The sequence below is a fragment of the Ascaphus truei genome, chromosome 8, assembly GCF_040206685.1.
Source record: "Ascaphus truei isolate aAscTru1 chromosome 8, aAscTru1.hap1, whole genome shotgun sequence".
Taxonomy (NCBI): Eukaryota; Metazoa; Chordata; class Amphibia; order Anura; family Ascaphidae; genus Ascaphus; species Ascaphus truei.
In genome coordinates, this window is record NC_134490.1 from 18,703,816 (window position 1) to 18,729,532 (window position 25,717).

Sequence of the window (25,717 nt, forward strand, 5' to 3'; positions counted from 1 at the left end):
TCCCCCCCCCCCCCCCCAGACTCTACGGTGGTGTCTAGGGTACATGAGGGCTGATTACATGCGGTGTGGTGCGTACCTGTTAGGAACAGGAGGGCCTGAGCTTCCCGCGGTGTTGTGGGGGAGCCAGGACCAGGCTTCTGGGGTGATAGCCTCCATGATCTCTTAGTGGTGCAGCGCCTCCATCTTCTATACTCCCAGGGTAATGGGACAGGACCGGTATAGAAGAACCCCTCGGGTCCCAGGGTTATACTCTCCAAATCACACACAGTCTTTACGGATGCAGAATAGTCTCTTTATTTGACAGAGCAACAATATCCCAATGATAAGGCTTCCAGCAGCCTCAACACAACCGCCAGGACGGGGTATACACAGCTCACCTCCGCCCAAATGCTTCCTCCTCTCCCCTCCAAGTCACTCTTCCGACAGGATGGTCTGAGCTAGGGCTTCAATACCCCGTGGCCCACCCCCGAGGTTAGCCTCGAGGTGGGTCTTGAATTCTCCCCCATCACCCCTGGCAGTGGGGTGAGGGCATTGGTCCACCAGTCTATAATTCTATCAGCTCTACCTATAGACGCTGATCGTTTCAGTTCCTCTCTCTCTCTCTCTTCCGGCACGCTGCGCCGGGGAGCCCGCAGCCTCCTGATACTCCTCGGACCGTTCCGCAGGATTCGTGGCTCACGGCATAATAACCAGCAACTCTAGACTCTCGATATCACTGTTCACTCGAACTCTTCCTAAGCTACTCTCTCTTCCGAAGAACCATCAAAAGAGAAGAACAAGACAAAAAGCCCACGCCACTCACCGGAGTTGGCTGCTAAATATAGAGCTAGCCCCTCCCCTCATGGTGTCAGCAGAACCTCCCCTCTTGCTCACGCCTGCAGCAGAGTCCAGGCCTGCGTCTACCACTCAGGATAGGGCTATGAAGGGGGAAAACCCATGATGATTACTGGCGCCTGATCTTAACAGGGCTTGTCACAGTAGAAGGAAGATAGGTATAGCCTGTGCTGTTTACAGGGGGCTACACACGTAAATAGTCCAAGATGACCCAAAGGTTACATTTGCATATAAATCGGCAAACTATTCTACAAAGATTTAAGTAAAAGACCTCTGTAAGAATTGCTCAATGCTCTAACCATCATTCCATTGAAAGAAAAGGCACAAATTCTATATAATCAGAAGCAGCCGTAAGGGACCGAGCTCTGTCGCTATTGAAGTCTATGGAGGTTTTAAGTCGAAAATGGCACAAAAGGCCACTCCGGCAGATACTGAATTACCCCTTTAATGTTTGTGCCTGGTCACAGTTTTTTGGCTTAACATAACTGTGTGGCCTTTTAGATTTTTTCCACCTCTGTCCTGTAATGATATATGATGGACTTGATATCTAAATCTGGGAATGAGCATGCACTTCCTCTCCAAAGAATACAGAAACAACCACGAGGAAAATAACAAGAAAAATTATTATTTCAACGGTTCCCAGATTAAGGAGAAACATGGGAACAGCTTTGCATTTACACAAAATATTTTTGGGGGTATATTTGATAGATTCTGCATAATTTCCCGTGAATACTGCTTGTTTGTATAAAAATAAAGATTGCACCAAGCTATTTAGAGAAGAACTAACACACCAGTGACAGCACGGACATAATGAACAGTTTGCTGGAGCTCAGGAAAATAGCCCCCAAAAAGATGAACTAAAAGTATCTAAAATACCTCCATTGACGATGGATGCACCATTTTTGTTTTTTCTCTCTTTAAGCGTGACAATGTACCAGGGGTCACATTGAGGACACTTGGTGGAATTCCAGCTGTGTGGGAAATAACTAGCTGTTGGTAGTGTATAATGAGAAGACTGGGAACATTTTCTCCAAAAATTAGGCCTTTTACTACATAAATATTGTTATCATTTTCTAATTCATTCAATCACATACTTTAGTGTTACAGGATTACATTTATTTTTAAGTCATGAACTTTAATAGAGATACTGCATTAGAATGGCTTGAAATATGACACATATCAGAATAAAAACATTTCAATCTGCCATCTTTGTACTCAGTCTTTGCATCACCTGTACTCCCTACCACTTTCAGAACAAGGAACTGTCGAGTGTGCTTATGTTCCGTCTGCCCCTTAATTCCTCCTACTGATCCCGGGGAACTGGTAGTGCTTTATTTTATATCATCATTATTATTACTGTTATCCATGTGAAGTTTTGTCGTTTATGGCATGCCACATTTTTTTTTAGTAGTTATTACTATAGCTTTAGTAATAACTACTAAAAAAAATTCTGGCATGCCAAAAACGACAAAACTTCACATGGATAACAGTAATAAAAATATTTTTCATAACCCAATTGTGAATTTTCTATGGGTTTTGAGCTATCACATTTATTACTGTGAGTACCTGACTTTGCATTTAGATGTATTTTGTAGTTGCCTGGTGTTTTCACTAATCCTATTAAAATTGTACATTCAGCTCTCCATCCCTGTCTCCACAGCTACCAAGGTGAAGTCTCTACACGTTCATCAGATGAATTATTCATTTTCCTTCCAAGAACACGCGTTCATAAACCCTGACATCATCTATATATGCAGGGAGTGATTTATTAAACCCAGCTGTTATAATGAACAATGTTTATGCTTCTCCATCACTGAAGTGGTTATGAAAGTTATGTGGAAATATGCCACTTACCCAGCTTTGGCATGAGGAAAGGGGCATGTTTCACTGTAGGTAATGGTGATGTTGACTTCTGGAACTTCAGGACTACGCGCTTCTTCAACATGAAATGATTACAAACGTACATTCATTTGGGGGTTTTCTTATTTCACATTACAAGGATTTCTATGTTAACTTATTCTAACATGTATGCTAAATTCCTCTGAATAAGCTCTTTTGATAATATTATATTAACTTAAGATGTTTATGCTGATATATGATATGGAAATATGATGTTCCAATATACATTTATTTTCTCTACTTCTGCTTCCTAAACCTAATTTACACAATATTACAGCAATCTGGCAATTCCTAACTGATGCATCTTTTTATCTACCACAAATGCATAAGACACTTAGTGTATGTAAAATGAAACAACACTAGCAGTGACACAGAAGTGTGAGTGTTTATAAGATAGATTGAAGTTATAACATCCAAAGAAAACGCATACTAATTGTATTTCTTGATATAGCGTCAGGGCTATTACTTGAAAATGCATTTTTTTTTTACCTAAGTCAACAGTGAATCATTTATTTATTTAAAGGCATTTGTCTGACCTGTTCGGTTGCTTGCTGAAGAACTGGAGTAGTTGAATGGGATCTTTTTTCCACTTGTTTTAAACGGGTCTCTAAAATTTTCTTGTGGCTAGGTTCTGTTGTTCCTAGAAAAATGATTAATTAAGCACTTGTGATTATCAAGTGGTGCATGAGGCGCAACTTCTAGTCAAAGCAACAATCCCGTCTACTGGGGGTTTTCCCCCACCTTTTTTTTGTTGTTGTCGGAGTTTGAAACGGAGGTCCTGTGGTGCTGAACTGCTCCATTTTTAGGTCCCAGGATAACTCAGTTTCTGAGATACTTACAATTTTAGGAAATCAAAAAGGCCGCCAAATCCCACGGGTCCCTCAGCCCGATTGGAAGCCTAAATAGATGACATTGCAGCTTCCTGTTGGATGACTGCAAATGTCATGTTTGAAAATCCAGGAAGTTAACTGGCAACTACAATGGTAAGTATCTCGGGAGCTAATAATAGCACAGTTCGGCTACGGAGGACAACCCAGTAAGAAATTAAGCAAAAAAAAAAAAAGTTAATATCCAAAATGGGTGGCATTACAGCTTTAAAACAGTACCTTTTGATTGCTTGGCACCCTGAATGAATGCTGGTCAATATAACTGTACAGATTGAACTCTATAAAGATTAACTGTGAGAGCCTCAGTTTTAAGCACTGCATGTAAGTGCTCAAGTCTTCTATGCTGTGTCCATTTGGTTGGTGACAGAACTCCCGTCACTGTCAGCAGGGTCACCGACAAAGGCGGAGAGTAGGGACTGCTATCCCAGGGCTTGGTTGTTGAGTGAAACTGACTGACCAACCACATAAGAACTTCCAAGAGTGTTCCCGGCAGTAGCCGCGACATCTCCGCTGCTCAGCAACCACGGAACCCACTCCCGCTCAGCAGTGGCAGATTATTAGGCCCGGGCCTAGGGGGGCAAAATTTTGGGGCGTGTCGGAATTTGGGGTCAGCATGCGCAATTGGCGCTTGCCACCCGCACATGCGTGGTCGGCAATGTGATGTCACACGGCGTCACATTGCCATGGCAACGGCACAAACGGCACCAGGTAAGTGACTATGGGCAGCATTTTTTTTTAAATCCAACACTCCCCTTCAGACCTTGTCCCACTACTACCACCCAAGCTGTCCCCAACACTTCCCCCATTCAAAATGCCCCCCTCCCCTTAACCTGTACCCATCCCCTATTCACAGGGCCGGAACCAGACATTATTGCGCCCCGGGCAGACTAAAAATATGGCGCCCCAGTAAAACAATTTTATTCTTTGAAAATCTTATTGCAACTTTTTCTTTTTTTTGTTGCAAAAGTGAATTTTTACTTCACGTTTGTTAACTGCAACATTTCTTTAACATTCATATACCTCTTTATTTTAATACTAAAACTATCACATATATGTTATTCATTTATTTATTTATAAAATATTTTACCAGGAAGTAATACATTGAGAGTTACCTCTCGTTTTCAAGTATGTCCTGGGCACAGAGTTAAAACAAATAATACATGTTTACAAATACAGTTACATAATATTCCAACATTTTAACTTAGCAGAACTTGTCTGATCTCAAAGTTTTACGGACGCGGTCACTCACTAGCCGGGGGAGAGACAGACAAGACCCAATTCCCCCCCGCACCCCCCTCCCTCCTCTTTGAGAAACCCAACCTACTTATTTCCATAAAGGGCAGCGGAGGCGCCTTTACTTTGGCGCCAAAACCCCATTCTGCCTCTCCTCCGCCTTTCTGCTGCTAGAAATGTGAAATGGCTGCTTTTCACCCAATAGGTTTCCGGCTGAGAGAGGGCAGCTGGCCGTGCGCTTTATCTTTTTCTTTCTGCACCAACATGCTCACAATGTTAGAACATCGTAACAAATAGCTTGCATGACTGTGAATGAAAAATCACAAATTTGTTGGGAAAGTTTAAGCTTCATGCTTGACCACAGGATCAGACGAGGATTCATTTAAAGTTATTAGGGTGTTGTGAATTTCCATAATTTGGTATCTTAATTGTTTTAAGCAATCAATGCAACTCTCCCGTATGTTGCAAATTGGCTTGACAGTTAAAGTGGGTACACTGCCAGTAAAAATACTCCATCTTCTCACAGATGCAGAAAATAAAGTGTAGATGCCTTGTATTTCCCCGAAAAATGAAACAGCTTCTGAGCAAGAAATTGCAGAAACCCCAATGACCAAACTAAGAGAGTGACAACCACAAGGCATGAAAAACGCTTGTGGGTTTTCCTGACGTACACGTGCTTGACCATCTTTGTTCTTTCCTCTCATATTAGAATCATTGTTCTACCCCTGGCCCCTGTTATTCTTAAAATCAATTTTTGAATCCTCAAGCCATTTTTGAATAATTTCAAATCAAGATTGCCGTTTCTTCTATTTATTGGTACATGATCAAATGTTCTTGAATAATTCAATCAGATTCACATGTATCCACAAATCGTAATATAAATGAGTGCTGTTCTCTGTAGCTCATGTCTGAGTCACAATCAAGAATAATGCTAAAATATTTCACTTTTCCAGCTCTAATATGTTATTGCCATTATTTGGGTATAATGTATCATTCGCACCACAAAATGCTAAATTGTTTTTGGACAAATATGGGACAATGCTACATAAACAATCTAATACGCGTTTCCAATGATCTCATTCTCTAAAAATGGCAGACTGTACTTCCTAGCCTATTGTTTTTCCTGCTTGACACATCAAACCACTTTAAGTAGTTCTTCAAATGTTCAGCAGAATTTTCATGTCCTCTCAAATATTCGTGAAGATGTTTCCAGTTGCAATTTCCAGCTGATGCCAAGGAAGATTTTGTTCGATCAAAAGAAAATAATTTGCAACAAATGCCGAACATCTTCTTCGAACTCTGAGTACACAAGCCAAATAGTATTCCCCATTAGTTGTTTTTCTATAATACATTGAATTAGGAAAACAGTGGTTATTGGAATCGCGGGGACAAACAAAATCAATGTTTATTTTAGCACATACACCTCGCGATATAATGATGGCGGAACGCAGAATTCAGTACAAAATGCCACGTAGCAGGATCATCATAATTAATGTCAGCATTATCAGTCATCTGACTCACCTTCTGGTTTATCTGTAGATACTGGAATTTTACACGCATACGGACGCTGTTCCATTACAGAATCTTGAACACTATAAGATGAAACATCGGATTCAGATTCTGCACAATAAATTGTTACAGGAACAAGTGGATAAACAGACACGGATTCACTTACTGATCTACTTCAACTTGCAAAAGCAGCCAGGTTTATGTTCTGTTTAAAAAAAATAAACAGCAAACAGTTTTCCACTTTTCTGAAGTTCTTGTTCTCGCTGAAATTTTTTTTTTGCAATTTTCAGAACCAGACAATTTCTTACGAGATATATTGAACGGATGAAAATTAGTTTTCACCACTGTTTGTCAGTGGTGTATCTCCGCAGCGCCGTGATGCCCAGGGCAAAAGGGGGGCCCAAGAAAAAACTCTAAAACGGGTGATCAACTCCAGTCCTCAAGGGCCACCAACAGGTCAAATTTTTAGGATGTAGCTGCTTCAGCAGAGGTGGTACAGTCATTATGACTGACATACCGATTAAGCCACCTGTAGACAAGCAGGGATATCCTGAAAACCTGTCCTGTTGGTGGCCCTTTGCTCTAGAAAGTAGAAACAAAATACAGTAATACTGCGCCAGCCACTGACTGTTGTGCTGACTGCGGCTGCCTCACTGTATACAGTACTGCGACACTACTACGCGGTGCCTAACGTATGAGAGCGTGCTGGCCTGCGAGCCGGTGCCACTGCATAATAAACTCGATGGCAACTAATATTTTCATCAGTTATCTGCTGTTTTGGCGCCCCTATTCGGTTTGTCGCCTCGGGCATGTGCCAGGCCAGAACTCCCCCTAATCCGGCCCTGCCTGTTCAAAACGCAAAGGGCCCAGGTGATGGATGGAGTTCTGGACCCCATTCATCCTGTCGGCAGGCCTGCCTGTGAGCATTGTATGGGACACTGTTGTCCAATCCGTATTCCTATACAGCTGTAGCGCGGTCTAAGACCTTTCATGGCAGCTACTCCGCCGCAGGAACTCCGCCATTGCAGTTTGGCTGTCGGGACATTTAGCCGCCAAAGTAATGTACACTGTAACCCCCTATCCTCACTATAAAACCCCCTAACTTTAACTCCTTGCCCTAACCCGTTAACTCCTTATCCTACAACCCCTAACCCCTAATGTTAACGCTTATCTTTATCCTAAAAAGCTTATCATTAACCCACTACCCTTACCCCCTACCTAAAAAGCTTAATGCCATACCCTAAAACCCCTAAAGTTAACCCCTAATGGTAATCACTTACCTTAGGGGCGAAACGGCCGGCAGCTGACTGTCCTTGGTGGCTGAACAGCGGCGGCTAAATGGCGGTGGTGAAAAGTCCCATTCCCAAGCCCATTTATTGGGCTTCACTGTTTTCCCAGATACCTCACTATACTTAGGCATGCCTCAGAATATCAGTTTTCATAGGATTAAGTTGTAATATTCGAAAATATATAGACTTTGCATACTTTGAAAAAGTGAAATGTTCTATATCTGTATCTTCCTATTTAATTTCAGTGCACTTTGCATTTACATTTTCATTTCATCTCTCTCACTGCTAAAAGGAAACTTGCATTTGAGAGATAACTATATACGCTATGATTTTTGAGTGATGAAATGATCACTTACTCGTTTGTGCACCTGGAGATTGCATCGTTCTACTTCTGTCCTGGTGACAAATACCAATGACAGTCGTCTTTTTTTTGAGACAGTGTATTTGCTCCGCAGATTCCCATATGATTGCTAAAAATGTGAACAGATACAAACCACTACAAACACAGCAAGCAATATTTGTCCTACAGCTGCCTGAAGTGAATTTTAAAATGATAGTGTCCTCTTGGTTATTCTATTCGCTAAATATTAACATATTATCTAAAGCCAGTATAAATTGATAACTGTTGCTCAGATTTAGAATAGATAAGGTGCTACCAAATTGTCAGCAGTGGTTCACATCTACAGTAAAAGGCTGGTAAAACTAACAATGCCAAAAAGATGAAGTTTTAAGAGTTTCAGTTAAACAATTAAGAGAAGCGGTGTTGATATTGGGCACAGTGCTCTACTAATAGAAATGTAGTATCAAAGATTAGAGGGTAGGAGCATATTAGTGCCTCAACTCTCCAACTAGTAACTCATTTCTCAAAAGCACTCCTGGGCGATTAAAACTTAACATTTAATGGGTATCTAACTAAAATAAATTCTACACACAATTTAATATTTTTAAACACACAATGTAATTTAAAAAGGGGAGGATGATGGGCAGGCAAGGTTTAAACTCAAGGTGTATAGCACAAATAGAAAGTAGCCTCAGTATTATAAGGGCACAAATAGGCTAGGGTCACCTATTATTATAGGTCATAGAGTCTCATGATTGCCAACAGTGATAAGGCTTCATTAGCAGTTTTGAACATACAAATGCTGTGTGGCATTTAGCGTAGCATACCGATCAAGCCAACCTGAAATTGTGACTAGTAGCACCTACCAGTGATGGAACTATTGTTATATACTAATATGTAAATCAATAAAACTTAATGTATACACCTGTAGGTACAACACAATATCAGGTTGGTGGTACGTGGATTAATTCTTCGTCAAATGACTTTGTTATACACAGCACAGAGATCAATAAAATGTAACTGTAACTGAATGCAATTATCACTGGGTTCAATTGCAGCTTAACATGCTACTGGGAAAATGCATAACCAATACTTAAATGTATGAGGATTCTTATCCCTGCCTAAAAGCAGGGTGACCAGTGAGTCAGTGTAGATATATAAAACAGTAGACCTTCCTAATAATTAGCACTGGTACCAATAATACAGCATATATCAAATACAGTTTATATATAGTATAAATGCAAGCAAAAAACGTGAGACAAATGACTGGATGAAATAAGTCAATTGCTATCAAGCTTGAGATACAGTGAAGCAGTGCATCAATACAAAGCACCAAATCATCTTGATGATAATGTTATTAGCAATGGGACTGCATCTGCCTAATGCGCAGCATATACTATAATCACCAGTAGCACAAGTAAAACAAATAGCAAAGCAAATAGCTAGAAACAATGAATCTATGGCAATCAGGTTAAGAACACTATGTTACAACGATACCACACTCCCATCAGTCCCTCCCTCGTGACGTCACCATGCTAATTATTAGGAAGGTCTACTGTTTTATATATCTACACTGACTCACTGGTCACCCTGCTTTTAGGCAGGGATAAGAATCCTCATACATTTAAGTATTGGTTATGCATTTTCCCAGTAGCATGTTTAGCTACAATTGAACCCAGTGATAATTGCATTCAGTTACAGTTACATTTTATTGATCTCTGTGCTGTGTATAACAAAGTCATTTGGCGAAGAATTAATCCACGTACCACCAACCTGATATTGTGTTGTACCTACAGGTGTATACATTAAGTTTTATTGATTTAAATATTAGTATATAACAATAGTTCCATCACTGGTAGGTGCTACTAGTCACAATTTCAGGTTGGCTTGATCGGTATGCTACTGTTACGCCGGTGCTGCCTGCAGACCAGACCCGTTCCTTTCACTGAGGTGAGGAACGTATAGAAGCACGCACCCGCAGCAAAGGGAGCGTGTCCGGAGTGTGGTGATTTGGCGTTGCCAGGCCAGGTGTTATTTAGCTAGCAATACTTGCCGGTACCGGTGTAGAAATGCCGTTGTCGTTGCCGTTAGCCGAAGTCTGGGATTGGAGAATTCCGGAAGGTCGTTTGTCCAAGCAGGGGTCTAGAGCCAGAGAGAGACGTCCGCCAAGCCAAGTCGTAACCTGAGAGAATAAGAGAGAAAACGCCAGAGTAGTAATCCAAGTGAAAACTATGTCGAGCAATGAATGATAGGAAGGACTGGCATTATAAAGTGTGGCTGACCAATCAGAAGTGAAGGCAGACCTGGAGGACTGCGTGGAGCCATCCTGGATAGGTTCCCTTGATTGGCAGGCAGGTGAGGACTCTTGTCTTGACAGGAGATCTTATTCCTGTGTTGGGGGCGGGTCTTCACTGCCAGAGCAGTGAATAAATTAACTTCGCCCGGCGCGCGCTGTTCAGGCGCGCGCCCGGGCAACATGGCGGCCGCGTGAGGTACTGCTGGGAGACGGGGATGCAGAGGACGACGGGGAACCCCCAGAACCGCCGGAGGTGAGTGGCGCTGGCGAGGGACGCGCGCCACGGCAGCAGGGGTAAATATAGGAGCAGAGGAACCAGGGCGCGGACGCTGCGATCCCTGATTCCTCACAGCTACGCTAAATGCCACACAGCATTTGTATGTTCAAAACTGCTAATGAAGCCTTATCACTGTTGGCAATCATTAGACTCTATGACCTATATTAATAGGTGACCCTAGGTGTTTATTTAGCCTATTTTTGCCCTTATAATACTGAGGCTACTTTCTATTTGTGCTATACACCTTGAGTTTAAACCTTGCCTGCCCATCATCCTCCCCTTTTTAAATTACATTGTGTGTTTAAAAATATTAAATTGTGTGTAGAATTTATTTTAGTTAGATACCCATTAAATGTTAAGTTTTAATCGCCCAGGAGTGCTTTTGAAAAATTAGTTACTAGTTGGAGAGTTGAGGCACTAATATGCTCCTACCCTCTAATCTTTGTTAATCTACTAAAATTAGCTCATCAATTGCACCCACGTCACACTAGGCGTGTATGGGCACACTCATTAATACAAATAATCAATCAAATCAGTGAGCTGTATATTCCATTATTTTGGTTTTGTGAAATGTAGTATCACCAGCGTGCTTTTCCTGCACAAACACTCAGTTTAATTACCTGCAAGATATTCTGGCCTAGATTTGCTAAAGGTCGATAAAACTGGTATTATCAGTGATTAAAGCCAGTTATTTTTGTCGACCTATTCACTAAAGCCATATCGCCAGAGGTAAAGTAGCGCTAAGTGGCTTTTTAACCATGGAGACTTTATTTTTAACGCAGGGAATGCAAATAAGAAAATCATTCCAAATTACTTATTCACCTGCTATACACAAAACCCTGATACCTGGTGAAATCTGACTCCTGCTACACAATAATCAAAGATTTGGATGACCTACCCCAGGCGGGCGTTAAGCCTATCTTGCCTATGTATACACTAGTCCAGTGGTTTCAATCTTTTTTTGGTTAGGGAACCCCATAATTTGATTGTGAAATTCTGGGGGACCCCAACTCTCACCCCCCGTCTTGCCCCCCTCACACTCTCCCCCTTACGCTCTCTCTCCCCCTCACACTCTCTCCCTTGCGTGCGCACACACACACACTTTCCCCCTCTCACTTACACACACACACACTCCCCCACTCTCGTACACACACACACACACACACACACACACACACACACACACACACACACACACACACACACACACACACACACACACACACACACACACACACACACTCTCTCTCTCTGCCTCTCACCTACACACACTCTCCCCCTCTCACTTACACACACACATATTACATAACCCTATGGCAGAAAAGTGTTACATCTCCCTTCCCTCAAACATTGCATTGACAGCGCTGAGTAACTGTGTTATCGCTTATCTGTATCGCCAGGGCTATTTAACACGAAGTTATTGCAATTTTCATGTGTGCAATGAGATGAATATTGCTACTCATTTGTAAATAAATAATTCTTAGTGAATACAGCGGTAACTAACAAATATTACTATAATGCTATTTCTTAATAACACCATATTTCAAAGACGCAATATCAAGCTATAGTGAATCTAGACCTCTGAGTCTTACCAAGAATAAATGAGATGCAAAAGAATAAGCCAAGAATAATATTTGGTATACGATATGTTCGTTGTTGAAGAGAATTCAAAGTTGAATTGGACTGTGCAGCTTCTCTCCTTACTCTGAAATCCATGTCTGACTCATTTAAAAAGAAATATAATGGATTTTGCTGGAAATTAAAATCTGTACTGTCCAATAAACTAGAAGCTATAGGGACACTTTGGTAAAAAAAAGGGTACGAAGCAATAAAAAATTTGATTGAGGAACGTCTATATAGAGTTTTTTCAGAAGCTTGATCAAATGCAAAAACTGACAGACTTATTTTTGCCTCTAAATAAACATAATGGATCTTATTTATGTTTTAAACTCCTCTGAAGATATCAGCTTCAGTTCAAGCAACATGATTTGAACACGAAGCTGTAAGATTAGACCAGCTCTGTCAATTATTTAAAGCAGGGGTGTGCAATCTTTTTCCTTTGCGCCCATTTGCTGGCTCCCCCCCCCGACCCTTTACCTTGGCTCCATGGCGTAATGTTGCCATGGCAACGTGTCTCCAGAAGTCATGTGAGCCAAGGTAAGTGAAGTTTACAGAGGCCTTCGCCGCTCCCCCGGCATTTAATTTAAATGCCTCCGGGAAGCGCATGGGGCCTCTGTAAACCCTGTGTGTTCCCCCCCTCCCCCCAGAGAATCTCGTGACCCCAGTTTGCGCACCCCTGATTTACTGTACAAGAGACTGTGTGTTATCGTTCCAGACTGTTGCAGTACAGTAAAAATTCAAAGGGGTCCTCAAAATTCTCCATTGTTTCCTTATTCACAATTTTCCCCTTAAATGTATGGACACATTTTATGCTAAAGAGTTGACATCATCAAATCAAAACAGGATATAGCTGAAGCGTATCTTTGAGTAGGTATTTGAAAATGATATAAAATTACTTTTTTTAAAAGAACATTTCAGCAATAGATCAAATAAATATATTTTTTCACACACCTTAACCCATGCATTCTAAATATGTATGTATTCTAAAACAGTTAATATGGAACTACCATTTTATTTTAGAGCTGTACAAATATATTCAATCACTGAATAAGAAGATAATGAAGGTAATTGGGGGAAATTAAGCATGACTTCAATTAAAATCAGTAGTTGGATACATACCAATGAGTATGCGTGAAAATAAAATATGCGGTAAAATCTATTAGCTATTTATTCTCACTGCACTAGTGAGATTAATGTTTGGCATTATGCACCTTTCAATATAAGACTCGCTCCCTACAATGCTTTTCTTTCAGGAACAAATTAATGAAGAATTCTACTGATATTTTGCTAAGAAGAGAGACCAGGCTTAAAAGAACAAATCACAACTGTACCAAACACATAACATAGAAACATATAAAGGGGAAATGGAAATAGTATGGAACAGAGAAGTTGTTAGCCCTGAAGTTGGTAGAATTTCCATTGTTGAAGAGGCCTGGAAAAACAACATTAAGAGTGTAACCCTGCTTCCCCCCTTACCCCAGACTCTACGGTGGTGTCTAGGGTGCATGAGGGCAGATTACATGCGGTGTGGTGCATACCTGTGAGGAACAGGAGGGCCTGAGCTTCCCGCGATGTTATTGGGGAGCCAGGACCGGGCTTCTGGGGTGGTAGCCTCCATGATCTCTTAGTGGTGCAGCGCCTCCATCTTCTATACTCCCAGGAATATGGGACAGGACCTATATAGAAGAACCCCTTGGGTCCCATGGTGATAGCTTCCAAATCACACACAGTCTTTGGTAACAAAAAGGATAGTCTCTTTATTGGCAGATCAGCAACTCCCAACGGTAGTGGCGTCCAGTAGCCGCAACAACAACAGCCAAGCTGTACTTATTACTCCGCTCTCCTCCCACACAGATAATTCCTCCTCTCCTTCCCTCCAAGTCTCTCCTCCGACAGGATGGTCTGGGCTAGGGCTTCAATACCCCGTGGCCCACCCCCGAGGTTATCCTTGTGGTGGGGCTTGGATTCTCCCCATCACCCCAGGCAGTGGGGTGAGGGCATTGGTCCACCAGATATATAACTCTATCAGCTCTACTAAAGGAAGCTGCATCTATCCACTTCTCTCTGCTCCTGCACTCTGCGCAGGGGAGACCGCGGTCTCCTCCAACTCCTCGAACCGATCCGCAGGACTCTTCGACTCACGGCATAACTATCCAGCAACTCCAGACTCTCGGTATAACTGACCGGCAGTTCCAGACTCTCTGTATAACTTCTCGGCGTAAAACTGACTCAACTCCCAGGAGTTGGCTGCTAAATATAGAGCTAGCCCCGCCTTTCGTGATGTCAGCAGAACCTCCCCTCTTGCTCACGCCTGCAGCAGAGTCCAGGCCTGCATCTACCACTCAGGGCAGGGCTATGAAGGGGGAAAACCCATGTTGATTACTGGTGCCTGATCTTAACAGGACTTACCACAGTAGAAGGAAGATAGGTATAACCTGTGCTGTTTACAGGGGGCTACAAGAGTAATATAAGAGGGGTTAGCTAGTCACTGGTTAATATTTACCTTGCACAACAGTTTTGAATTGCTTCAGTAAAACCAACATGGTGATGAGCTGGTGGTCACTAGGGATCTCTTTATTGTCTACGTGCTCTTATGCATTCAAAGGTTTTTCAGCAAGAATGCTGATTATTTCTGTTGTGGATAATAAGTCTACTAAAAAAAAGAAAAAAAAAGACCATTAGTTTTCTCCACTGACTGTCAGATGAATTAAATTAAAACCTGGAAGACATTGCAGGATGTAGAAAAGTTCTCCAGTTTTAGATTAGCATTTTTACAGATTCCAACAATGCATTCTCTTAATTGGTAAATGTAGAGATATTTTAGGCGAGATATAAAACAAGCAGAATTTCAACTTGATGGACAGGTGAGGAAGCAAATCTTACTTACTTATCTACGAAGAAACTTCAATATATTAATGAGATGTGCTGTATAACCTCCAGCAATGAACCGGTCTAAAAGAAATGAGTGTCATATTAAAAAAAAACCTCTAGCCACCTTATGTATACATGTGAATATACACATAAGGACCCTGATTTGCCTCACCTAAGGGAAATGCCAAAGTACTAGCTAAACTTAATTGTTTTAAATTGTTGGTGTTCTGCAATCATTTTACTTTTATAATATGTTGTTTTCCATATCCACCCAAACATTTTTTTTTACAAAGGGAGAGGGGGGGGGAGGGAGAGAGGGGGGGGAGAGAGGGGGGGAGGGAGAGGGGGGGGAGGGAGAGGGGGGAGGAAGGGGAGGGAGAGGGGGGAGAGAGGGGGGGAGGGAGAGGGGGGGAGGGAAAGGGGAGAGGGGGGGCGGAGGGAGAGGGGGGGTGGAGGGAGAGAAGGGGGGGAGAGGGGGGAGGGAGAGAGAAGGGGGAGAGGGGGGAGGGAGAGAGAAGGGGGGGAGAGGGGGAGGGAGAGAGAAGGGGGGAGAGGGGGGAGGGAGATAGAAGGGGGAGAGGGGGGGGAGATAGAAGGGGGAGAGATAGAAGGGGGAGAGATAGAAGGGGGGAGAGAGATAGAGGGGGAGAGAGATAGAAGGGGGAGAGAGAGGTGGGGGGAGAGAGAGGTGGGGGGGAGAGGTGGGAGGGAGAGAGACGAGCGGGAGAGGGGGGAGGGAGATAAAAGGGCAGGGAAAGAAAGGGGGGAGAGAAATAGAGGGGGGAGAGAGGTGGGGGGGAGAGAGGTGGGGGGGAGAGGAGGGGGGAGAGAGGTGGGGGGGAGTGAGGTGGGGGGGAGAGAGAGGTGGGGGGGAGAGAGAGATGAGGAGGAAAGAGAGAGGGGGGAGAGAGAAAGGGGAGGGAGAGAGAAAGGGGGGGAGAGAGTGAGAAGGGGGGAGAGGGGGGAAGGAGATAGAAGGGGGGGAGAGAGAGGGGGGAGAGAGATAGAGGGGGGGAGAGAGGTGGGGGGGAGAGAGGTGGGCGGGAGAGAGAGGTGGGTGGGAGAGAGAGGGGGGAGGGAGAGAGGTGGGGGGGAGGGAGAGAGGTGGGGGGGAGGGAGAGAGGTGGGGGGAGGGAGAGAGAGGGGGAGGGAGAGAGAAGGGGGGGGAGAGAGAGGCGGGGAGAGAGAGGGGGGGAGAGAGGTGGGAGAGGGGGGTAGGGGGTGGGAGGGAGAGGGAGGGAGAGAGAGAGGGAGGGAGAGAGGGGAGGAGGGAGAGAGGGGTGGGAGGGAGAGGAGGGGGGAGGGAGAGAGGGGGGAGGGATAGAGGGGTGGGAGGGAGAGAGGGGTGGGAGGGAGAGAGGGGTGGGAGGGAGAGAGGGGGGAGAGTCAGTGGGAGAGAGAGCGTCAGTGGGAGAGAGAAAGAGTTACAGTGAGAGAGAGAGAGAGTGTTTCAGTGGGAGAGGGAGAGTGTCAGTGGGAGAGAGAGAGAGAGTGTCAGTGGAAGAGAGAAAGAGAGTCAGTGGGAGAGAGACAGAGAGAGAGAAAGAGTTTCAGTGGGAGAGAGACAGAGAGAGAGAAAGAGTTTCAGTGGGAGAGAGTGTGTGAGAGAGTCAGTGGGAGAGAGAGAGTGTCAGTGGGAGAGAGAGAGAGTGTGTCAGTGGGAGAGAGAGAGTCAGTGGGAAAGAGAGAGAGAGTGTCAGTGGGAGAGTGTGTCAGTGGGAGAGAGTGAGAGAGTGTCAGTGGGAGACAGTGAGAGAGTGTCAGTGGGAGAGAGTGAGAGTGTCAGTGAGAGAGAGTCAGTGGGAGAGGGAGAGTCAGTGTGAGAGAGTCAGTGGGAAAGAGAGTCAGTGGGAGAGAGTGTCAGTGGGGGAGAGAGTGAGAGTGAGTGTGTGTGTGTCAGGGGCAACAGGAGGGGGGAGGAGAGATGGAAGGGGGAGGGAGAGAGACGGAGCGACGGGAGTGGGGGAGAGAGTCAGGGGTGGGAGAGACGGGGGCGACGGGAGGGGGTGGGAGAAACGGGGGCGACGGGAGGGGTGTGGGAGAGAGACGGGGGCGACATGAGGGGGGGTGGGAGAAAGAGGGGGCGATGGGAGGGGGGATATTGGGCGACAGCAGGGTGGGGAGAGAGACGGGGCCGACTGGGGGGGGGGAGGTATCGAGAGATGGGGTTTCCCAGAATTTCAAAATCGAATTCTGACATTCCCCAACCAAAACAAGGTTGAAAAACACTACAGTAGGATGTTGACAAAAACTAATATCACTGCATCATAAGGCATTATTTTGTACCCCATACAGTACAACACCGTTTATGACAACAACACACTGAAGACCTATATCACCATGATTTCCAAACTCCACCACATACTGTTACATTATTTTTCCTTGCACATACTCCAACAGAATACAATGCAAACATTACTAATAATTATATGCATCTACACACTCAAACGAGCCCGAGATTATTATAAATAACCTAATAATATTAACATACTAGCTCACACATTATCCACCACTACCTATACTTACATAATGTTCAATACATTTGCAACTCTTCAACATACTAACAACACACGACTGTATCATTCACAAACACCACAAAACAAACCAATTGCTACATTAATATCACATACTTACAGCTTACTCATCAACCACTCTACCAGTGCTGTTGCCATTTGATTTCGTAAACATTGTAACTTATACTATAAAAAAAACACAAATGTATTACTCTTTAAACTGTCTTTTATTGTATAGTGTACTTTCACTAACGTACAAACACAGAGAAGTTCACTTCCAAAGTGTGTGCTTAGCACACACACCCTATTATTTTATTAGGTAGTAAAATCAATCATACTGTAAATGGAAAGGGATCATAACCGGTATAACAATATATAAAGTAAAGGAGTGCCTGGTTGTTTCAAGACAATTTAATTAAAACAATCACAAAATGATCTTTACTTAGGCTGTGTTGCTTATCAGTAATTGCTAAGTCTCCTGGTCAGAAAACGTATCGCACAGCAGATGCTAATGCCAATTATTGACTATGGAGACATAGTATATGGCTCGGCACCTCAAACCCACCTTAGCAAACTTGACACCCTCTACAATTCAATTTGTCGTTTTGTTCTCCAATGCAACTACAACACACATCACTGCGAAATGCTCAAAGAACTAGATTGATCATCACTAGAGTCTAGGCGCAAAGTTCACCTTTCCTGTCTTGCCTTCAAATTCTTTATGGGCAAGCTACCCAGCTACCTGAACAAGCTCCTCACCCCTACCACATGTAGCACTTATCACCTGAGATCAGACTCCAAAAGACTGTTCATGGTCCCAAGGCTCAACAAAGTATCCGGCCGCTCCTCCTTCTCTTACCGTGCACCCCAAAACTGGAACAACTCTTGTTTTAAGAGTCATTTAAAATATTAACATTAATATATCAGGGTATTTTGTGCAGATTTTATAGTACTTACTTCCATTGGATAGCGTTTAAAATATTATAAATAGCAACAGGAGGAATTAGAATAGGAGTTACTTGACATTATGATATTAATAATAGCATGTATTAAATCGAAAGCAGCATTGTTTGCTTTTAAACCACACTGCCCAATATGTAAAAGTTCCTCTCAGAGAAAGTTGGGAAGTACAAGCAAGGAATATGTTTAACTTCCATTGACAATGCATTGGAACCAGGGAAATATGTCCAGGGATAGCATAGAAAATGGATGGATTTTACAGCTAACAAATCAGGGAGTCACCTTGTTAAATAGGAAAAGTTGGACACTAATTACAATTACATTGATGTTGTAAATGTGTAAATGTAAATGTAAGCTTAAATGTAAATTCTACAATAGGATCTCCTACTGTAGTAGGACTATTACGTTCCTACACTGGGAAGCTGATTCAACAGCCAGAGGTTAACCAAAACACAGCATAGGAATATAGGGACATGTACACTATGGTCAAAAGAGGGACATCAAATAGATTCATAGCATAGGCAGTGACAGTCATCCTCATGACAGCACACCAATGGAAATAGAGAATATATAACCCTAGATTGACAGGCAGAGGTGGAACTAGAGGGGGAAAGGAGAGTTGACAGCTGGGGAGTGGGGGGTGAGAGACACTGTTGGGGTGGTCTTGAGAGAAACTGGTGGTGGTGGAGAGTGTTTAGACTTTTGGGGGCAAGAGTGGTGTTGAGAGACTGTTAGGGGCAGGGGGCTGTTGAGAGATGATTATGGGGGCTGTTGAGAGAATGTTGGGGGGTGTTAAGAAACTGCTGGGGAGAGGAGTGTTGAGAGAGACTGTGAGGGAGAGGAGGGTGTTTAGAGAAACTGTTGTGGGTAGGGCGTTTTGAGAGAGACTGTTGGGGGAGAATGGGGGTGCTGAGAGACTGTTGGGAGAGGTATTGTTGAGACTTTTCGGGGTAAGGGGATGTTTACAAAGACAGTTGGATGGGTATTGAGAGAGACTGTTGGGGGTGTTGAGAAATATTTTGAGGAGGGGAGTGTTGACTGTGGGGAGGGGTGTTGGTTCTTGAGGGCGACTGTTGGGGGGGTGTTGAGAGACTGTTGGGGGAGGAGTTGTTGGAGGGAGAGCGAGGTATTGAGACTGTTGGGGGGTGTTGGGAGACTGTTGGAGGGAGAGGGGGTATTGAGACTGTTGGGGGAGGAGTGTTGGGAGACTGTTGGAGGGAGAGGGGGTATTGCGACTGTTGGGGGAGGGGGTGTTTGGAGACTGTTGGAAGGAGAGGGGGTATTGAGACAGTTGGAGGAGGGGGTGTTGAGACAATTGGGGAGGGAAGAGGGGTGTTGAGAGGCTGTTGGGTGGGAGTGTTGAAAAAGACTGTTGTGGGAGGGGGTGTTGAGACTGTTGGGGGAGGGGGGTGTTGAGAGACTGTGGTGGGAGTAGAGGGACTGGTGGGGGAGAGACTGGTGGGGGGGGAGAGAGAGACTGGTGGGGGAGAGGGAGATATATAATGGTGGTGGGGGGAGAGAGAATGATGGGGAGAGAGGGGATTGTATGTGAGAAGGTGGGCGAATTGTGTGCGTGTGGAAAAAATGAATTTAAATGGTGGGGTGCAGTTGGTGGTACTTGCCCCGGGCGCTAATATACCTAGTTCCTCCTCTGTAGACAGGCGTATACCACTTGTTTTCATTGAAGATGACAGTTTGCATATTTATCAAATTCCACTGAGTGAAGTAAGATTTTGGGGGATTGTTCATAATAAAATTAAATGTTAAAGTCGTAATCCTCTCTGCTCGCTGGAAATAAATATTTGGATTTGTTGCAGCGTTCATCTGCTGTTACCTTTTAGTAATGCAAACCGTTTTAAATTCTGCGGATACACTCTGTACATATAATTTTTTCACCAAATTGCACACTGGGAATTTAAAATTACCCCCCCCCCCCCATACATTATTTACAGAATAAAAAAGTAGGATTGATTGGCATCTCCGTGAGGCCTGTGATGCTATTATGCTGCGCTTATAGTGCCAGCGACGCGACGTCAAAACAAATGCATTGCCGCCGTCACGTGCGCGTATAGTAAATGCGGCGCAACGCGACGGCTTGTTTGCGATCGCTGGAAGTCATCTCTATTTTATTTTTCCAGCGACCGTAGCCTGACGTCACTGTCGCATCGCCGGCACTATAAGCGTAGCCTGAGTGGTTGTGTTTTCTAAGGCACAGCTTGGCAGGCCTGATGGAAGCCTGGTAACCAACACAAGGGGTGAGGTCCCTGATGCAACCCCAAGGATAAGATTGGGAGATAAGGAATCTCTGTGCTGTAACTAGTTCTACCTTTGTCCAGCAGGTCCCTGATCTGCCTGAGTAACCAGTAGATCTCGTCTTTAGCTGCAGGGGAGGCCTGGGCGTCCTCCCGACCATGGGGTCTGCCTGAGCTACCCTGGCCGCTCAATGAGGACAATAAGAAGGCCGGTAAGAACCAACACCCCGACATAACCCTGGAGGAGCCAGCCGGGGAACACATTGCACTCCTTCGCATTGACCAGGCTGGTGGGCAACGCAGGAGAAATGGCGCAGTGACATCTCTAGGGGTTAGGGGACCACCCGCGTCTCCATGGCAACAAGGGCTGATTAAAAGAAAAAGAGCGCTCGTCACAGCTGGGAGAGCGCGTCTCCATGGCAACCACAAAAGAGACGCGAACGGGCTCGCGAGGTGCGAGTCTTAGTGGCAACCGACAAAAGAAAAGGCGGGAGCGGCCTGCCTGGGCTGCGGGTGTCTCCATGGCGACTCGGGCGCAGGTCTGATATAAATCATTAACGGTTTGGAAATTGTCTTCCCTCAGGCGGACTGTGCACAAGCGTCAGGAAGGCGCTGTCATAGCTTAGTGATCAGTTGTGGATTTGTTACCTGCATGTTAAATTAACAAAGTATCGCGCGTCTCAGGGCTCTTACATGACTCGGTGTACTGGTTGGTGTCTGGTGCGCCTTTTCTTTATCCTTCCAAGGCATAAATACATAAGCACTTAATTTAACTAGACTAATTGGGATGAAATGGGCATCTTATTCTTGATCATAAATATGTACCCTCAGACAGTGAAAGTGTTGATAATAAACATCTTACATTGTCTGTTGTTAAGAAGACTTTATTTAGCAAATATATATATTTGATATATATATACACACACACACACACACACACACACACACACACACACACACACACACACACACACACACACACACACACACACACCCGTTCCCCCCCCCCCCCTTCCTCCCCCCTTCCCCCCCTGCTAATAGATCTCTCCTGATTCGATGGCAGTAACTTGTTTTAAATTGGTCAGTTCGGCTTATCGCTGAATTTTTTAGTGCTCTGCATTCAATCATAGTATTACTACTTTGTATAATGCATTTCATATATCAGAAAGATCAAGCAGTCATCTCCAGAAAATAATATAACAGAAATGAAAGATGAGAATGCATTTAGAAATGATCAATGTTAATATGATAGTAAGTAGCTGCTTTTGCCAGGAATTGCAAAAAATGCAGTTAACATTTTCAAATAGCATTTAAAAACTGTCCAGTTACAGATTGTACCCAAGGACAAAACGCTACTGAACATTACTGGTTACAAATAGCAATATATGTAATTTTTCACACTGTATGTATGTATGTAATTTTTCACAATGTACTTTTTTTACCCACCATAACCTTAATAAGTGAGGTATATGTACGTACATATACCACATTTATTAAGGTTATGGTGGGTAAAAAAATTGACAAAAACCCTCCACAGTAAAACAAATAGCAACTGTAAATATTACTGTATATTCATTTGCATGTCTTAGACATGTCTGCAACCCTGTCTTTCACCATTATCACCCAGCACACAGCACTTCCACTGCAGCAAGGGATTCTGGGAAATTACATGCAAATGAGCACACAGTGCCACCTTTTATCATAAGCTCCTATTAGGCCTCGGTCCCGCTGCGCTCGTTGGCGCGGGCGGCAATGTCGCGAGTTCCCCACCAGCAGGGGAATCCTCGCGAGCCGGTCCCGGTCCCCCCTGGCGGCACAGCTGACTACACGCTGTCGCGCGTCAGCCGCTGGAGACACCAGAGAATGGTGTTTTCTAGCTTTGACGGGTGACGTGTGTGGCTGTGAGCCAATGGGGAGGGGAGGCTGCGGGAGGAGGAGAGGCTTCGGGGAGCGGGGAGGAGTGTGGAGTGAAAGCAGGTGAGTGCCTTTCTCTGTGTGTGTGTCTGAGTGCGTGCGTGCCTGTCTGTGTGTGTATGTGTGTGCCCGAGTGCGTGAGTGCCTGCCTCTGTCTGTCTGTGTGTGTGTGTGAGTGCGTGAGTGCCTGCCTGTGTGTGCGCGCGTGTGTGTATGAGTGCGTGAGTGCCTGCCTGTGTGTGTGTGTGTGTGTATGTATGTATGAGTGCCTGCGTGTGTGTGTGTTTAATACTTACCGAAGCTCCAGCTCCAGCCCGAGTCCGTGGAGGGAGGGGGGGGGGAGAGTAGCGGGTCCCTCCGCTCAAGCCACGCCCCCCCTCCCTGTCAAACCGCCCACCACCCGCCCACCTCCCGCTCCGGCTCCCGCTCCCTACAGACCGCATATCGCGGTCTGTGTATCTCAGCGCACCGCCTGTCAGCAGTGCGGGTGCGCTGACTCTGGGAGCGGGGCCTTAGCCTTACAGAGCAACCCTTAAGCCAATGCATGCTGCTTTAAACACAGCTTTTAAGCAAAGGCTGGGGTAAGATGCAAAGCCAGTAACCCACTCACAGACATGTTTCAACCTTGATGGGTATCATCAGTATCAGGTCGGTTGCTTCAAATGAATATACAGTAATATTTACAGTTGCTATATATATATATATATGCAAATATATATATATATACAGTGGTCGACAAATCACCAAAAAATCTACTCGCCGAACAAAAAAATCTACTCGCCACCTAGTACCACATGTGTGCTGCTTGGGCCAATAGGAGCTCGCCACGATGTTAAATCCACTCGCCCGGGGCGTGCAAATGTATAGGTTTGTCGAACACTGTATATATATATATATAAATATATATATATATATATAGAAAGAAAGAAATATATATATATAGAAAGAAAGAAAAAAGCGCACTCCCTTAGTGCATTATCTTCAAAGATGCAGATCTATAAAATTTAATAACAGATGTGTGGTAGACAATCCACACTTACAAGATTAAGGAGATTAAAATTCGCTTAAAAGTATCTTTGCACTTGGTGACCCTGGTGTAATTTCACTGGGATAATAACGAGGAGGGACCTCCAGATCGACTCACTGTGACCTGCACGCCTGTAGACCCGCCGCCAAAGAAAACAAATGTTCTCACACGCCAAAAGCGACAGCAGCCAAAGTTATGATGGAGCTAGGCGTGATGTAGATGGTAACAGTCCAAATACCCTCTGGCTGATATCCACAAAGTGCCAAAGTGACTACCGGTATACAAATGTCCCTCAGATAGCGTGGGAACACCACGGAAGCTCCGTGATGTGTAATGACGTCAGACCCTACGCGTTTCGTTGGCGCTTACCGACTTCTTGGAGCATAGAAGGAACATAATGAATGGGGTTGTGAACCACTGTTTCCAAACACTTCCTGACTGTCCATAGCAAATCACCTGACAGTCTACGGATTATGGGTCTGGAGGTTATTCCTCCTTCTGTGTTGGGTGGAGATCGATTCAAACTTCTTTCAAGACGGGAAAGTTTTTGGATTTTCAGAATTAATTGTTTGGTCCCCAATGGCTTGAATGAGAACCTTGACATCAGTACTATTGTATAGATGTCAGGTTCACTGTTCCACAGACCTTCCCTTTTTGTGCTATTGATTCTGAGTTTCTGCATTTTATTAATTCATTTTTTTACTAGTTTAATATTTTATATTTCCATTGTCCTGTTTTTTATACATATTTTTTACATTATAATATATATATATTTCCCATTCTCACTCGTTTTCCCCTCTCCTCCTTCCCTCTCCTTTCCCTTCCTCCCCTTTCCCTTTTTATTATTCTTTTCCTTCCCACCCTTTCCCCCCCTCCCCTCCTTCCTCTCCCTTCCCTCCCCTTTTTTTCCTTGATTCCCCCCCCCTCCTTTTTTCTCCCCCCCCCCCCCTCAGTTTGGTGTTCTTTAGGATTGCAATATCAGTTCATTTATTAGTTTGGATTTTAAATACATGTTAGTTTTCCAATAATTCATTTGAATTGTTATTTATTTACGATATCTAGAGCCCATGGCCCTGTGCATGTGATAGATTCAGTTATTTATTATATTAACCTTATTTCCCATTTGTTTAAAGTATTATTGTTCATTGTAAGTACGTGTTTTATATATTTATTTTTGACCAATAAAGTTCAAGTTAGCACAGTATATATTTCCTGTTTATTGAGGACGTCACATCCCCTGACGAAGTCGGTAAGCGCCGAAGAAACGCGTAGGGTCTGACGTCATTACGCATCACAGAGCTTCCGTGGTGTTCCAACGCTATCTGAGGGGCATTTGTATACCAGTAGTCGCTTTGGCCCTCTGTGGATATCAGCCAGAGGAGATTTGGACTGTTACCATCTACATCACGCCTGGCTCCATCATGACTTTGGCTGCTGTCGCTTTTGGCATGTGAGAACATTTGTTTTCTTTGGCGGCGGGTCTACAGCCGTGCGGGTCACAGTGAGTCAATCTGGAGGTTCCTCCTCATTATCCCAGTGATATTACACCAGGGTCACCAAGTGCAAAGATACCTTTATGTGAATTTTAATCTCCTTAATCTTGTAAGTGTGGATTGTCTACCACACATCTATGTTATTACATTTCATACATCTGCATCTTTGAAGATAATGCACTAGGAGAGTGTGCTTTTTTCTTTATTTTTCTACAGTGATTGTTTGGGAGTGATTCTCCCTTGGATGTAGCAGCCCCCACATCATTAATTGAACCTGGCTTTGGGGTATCTCCTATTTATGAGAGGACAGTTTGTACTGGATTTGTTCCTGTTGGATTGAATTTTGAACTACAATTGGTATTTCAACATATTTAGAGTTTTATATATGTGCTTATATCTGTATGTGCTAGCGCTTCTTTGTCTTTTTCTGTTTTTTATATATATATATGTTTTATATATATATGCACCTGTTGGCTCACAGGGATCTGAGCCTCTTCTACTGG

At 44.0% G+C, this 25,717-nt stretch overlaps 2 protein-coding genes across 7 annotated transcripts in view; one reads left to right on the forward strand and one right to left on the reverse strand.

Annotated features, from left to right (window-relative positions):
- Positions 1 to 25,717, reverse strand: part of LOC142501182 (uncharacterized) — a 28,349-nt gene that overhangs the window by 1,929 nt on the left and 703 nt on the right. The window contains exons 1-9 of one of the 6 annotated variants that reach the window (XM_075610672.1): positions 20,855 to 21,709; positions 15,072 to 15,136; positions 13,723 to 14,837; positions 8,008 to 8,121; positions 6,375 to 6,473; positions 3,270 to 3,373; positions 2,689 to 2,770; positions 1,711 to 1,805; positions 77 to 291 (exon numbers count right to left, since the gene is read on the reverse strand). In XM_075610672.1, coding sequence (XP_075466787.1) covers positions 259 to 291; positions 1,711 to 1,805; positions 2,689 to 2,770; positions 3,270 to 3,373; positions 6,375 to 6,473; positions 8,008 to 8,121; positions 13,723 to 13,888 — 693 coding nt within the window. In that variant the 5' untranslated portion in view covers positions 13,889 to 14,837; positions 15,072 to 15,136; positions 20,855 to 21,709 and the 3' untranslated portion in view covers positions 77 to 258. Of the gene's footprint in view, positions 1 to 76; positions 292 to 1,710; positions 1,806 to 2,289; positions 2,580 to 2,688; positions 2,771 to 3,269; positions 3,374 to 6,374; positions 6,474 to 8,007; positions 8,122 to 13,722; positions 14,838 to 15,071; positions 15,137 to 20,854; positions 21,710 to 25,717 lie in introns of those variants that run through there. The other 5 variants (XM_075610677.1, XM_075610671.1, XM_075610674.1 and 2 more) reach the window with 5 other exon arrangements.
- ELOVL3 (ELOVL fatty acid elongase 3) overlaps positions 21,205 to 25,717 on the forward strand; it is a 34,608-nt gene continuing 30,095 nt past the window's right edge. Inside the window, exon 1 of the mRNA XM_075610669.1 lies at positions 21,205 to 21,319. Within this exon, the coding sequence (XP_075466784.1) occupies positions 21,302 to 21,319 (18 nt within the window). The 5' untranslated portion in view covers positions 21,205 to 21,301. The remainder of the gene's footprint in view (positions 21,320 to 25,717) is intronic.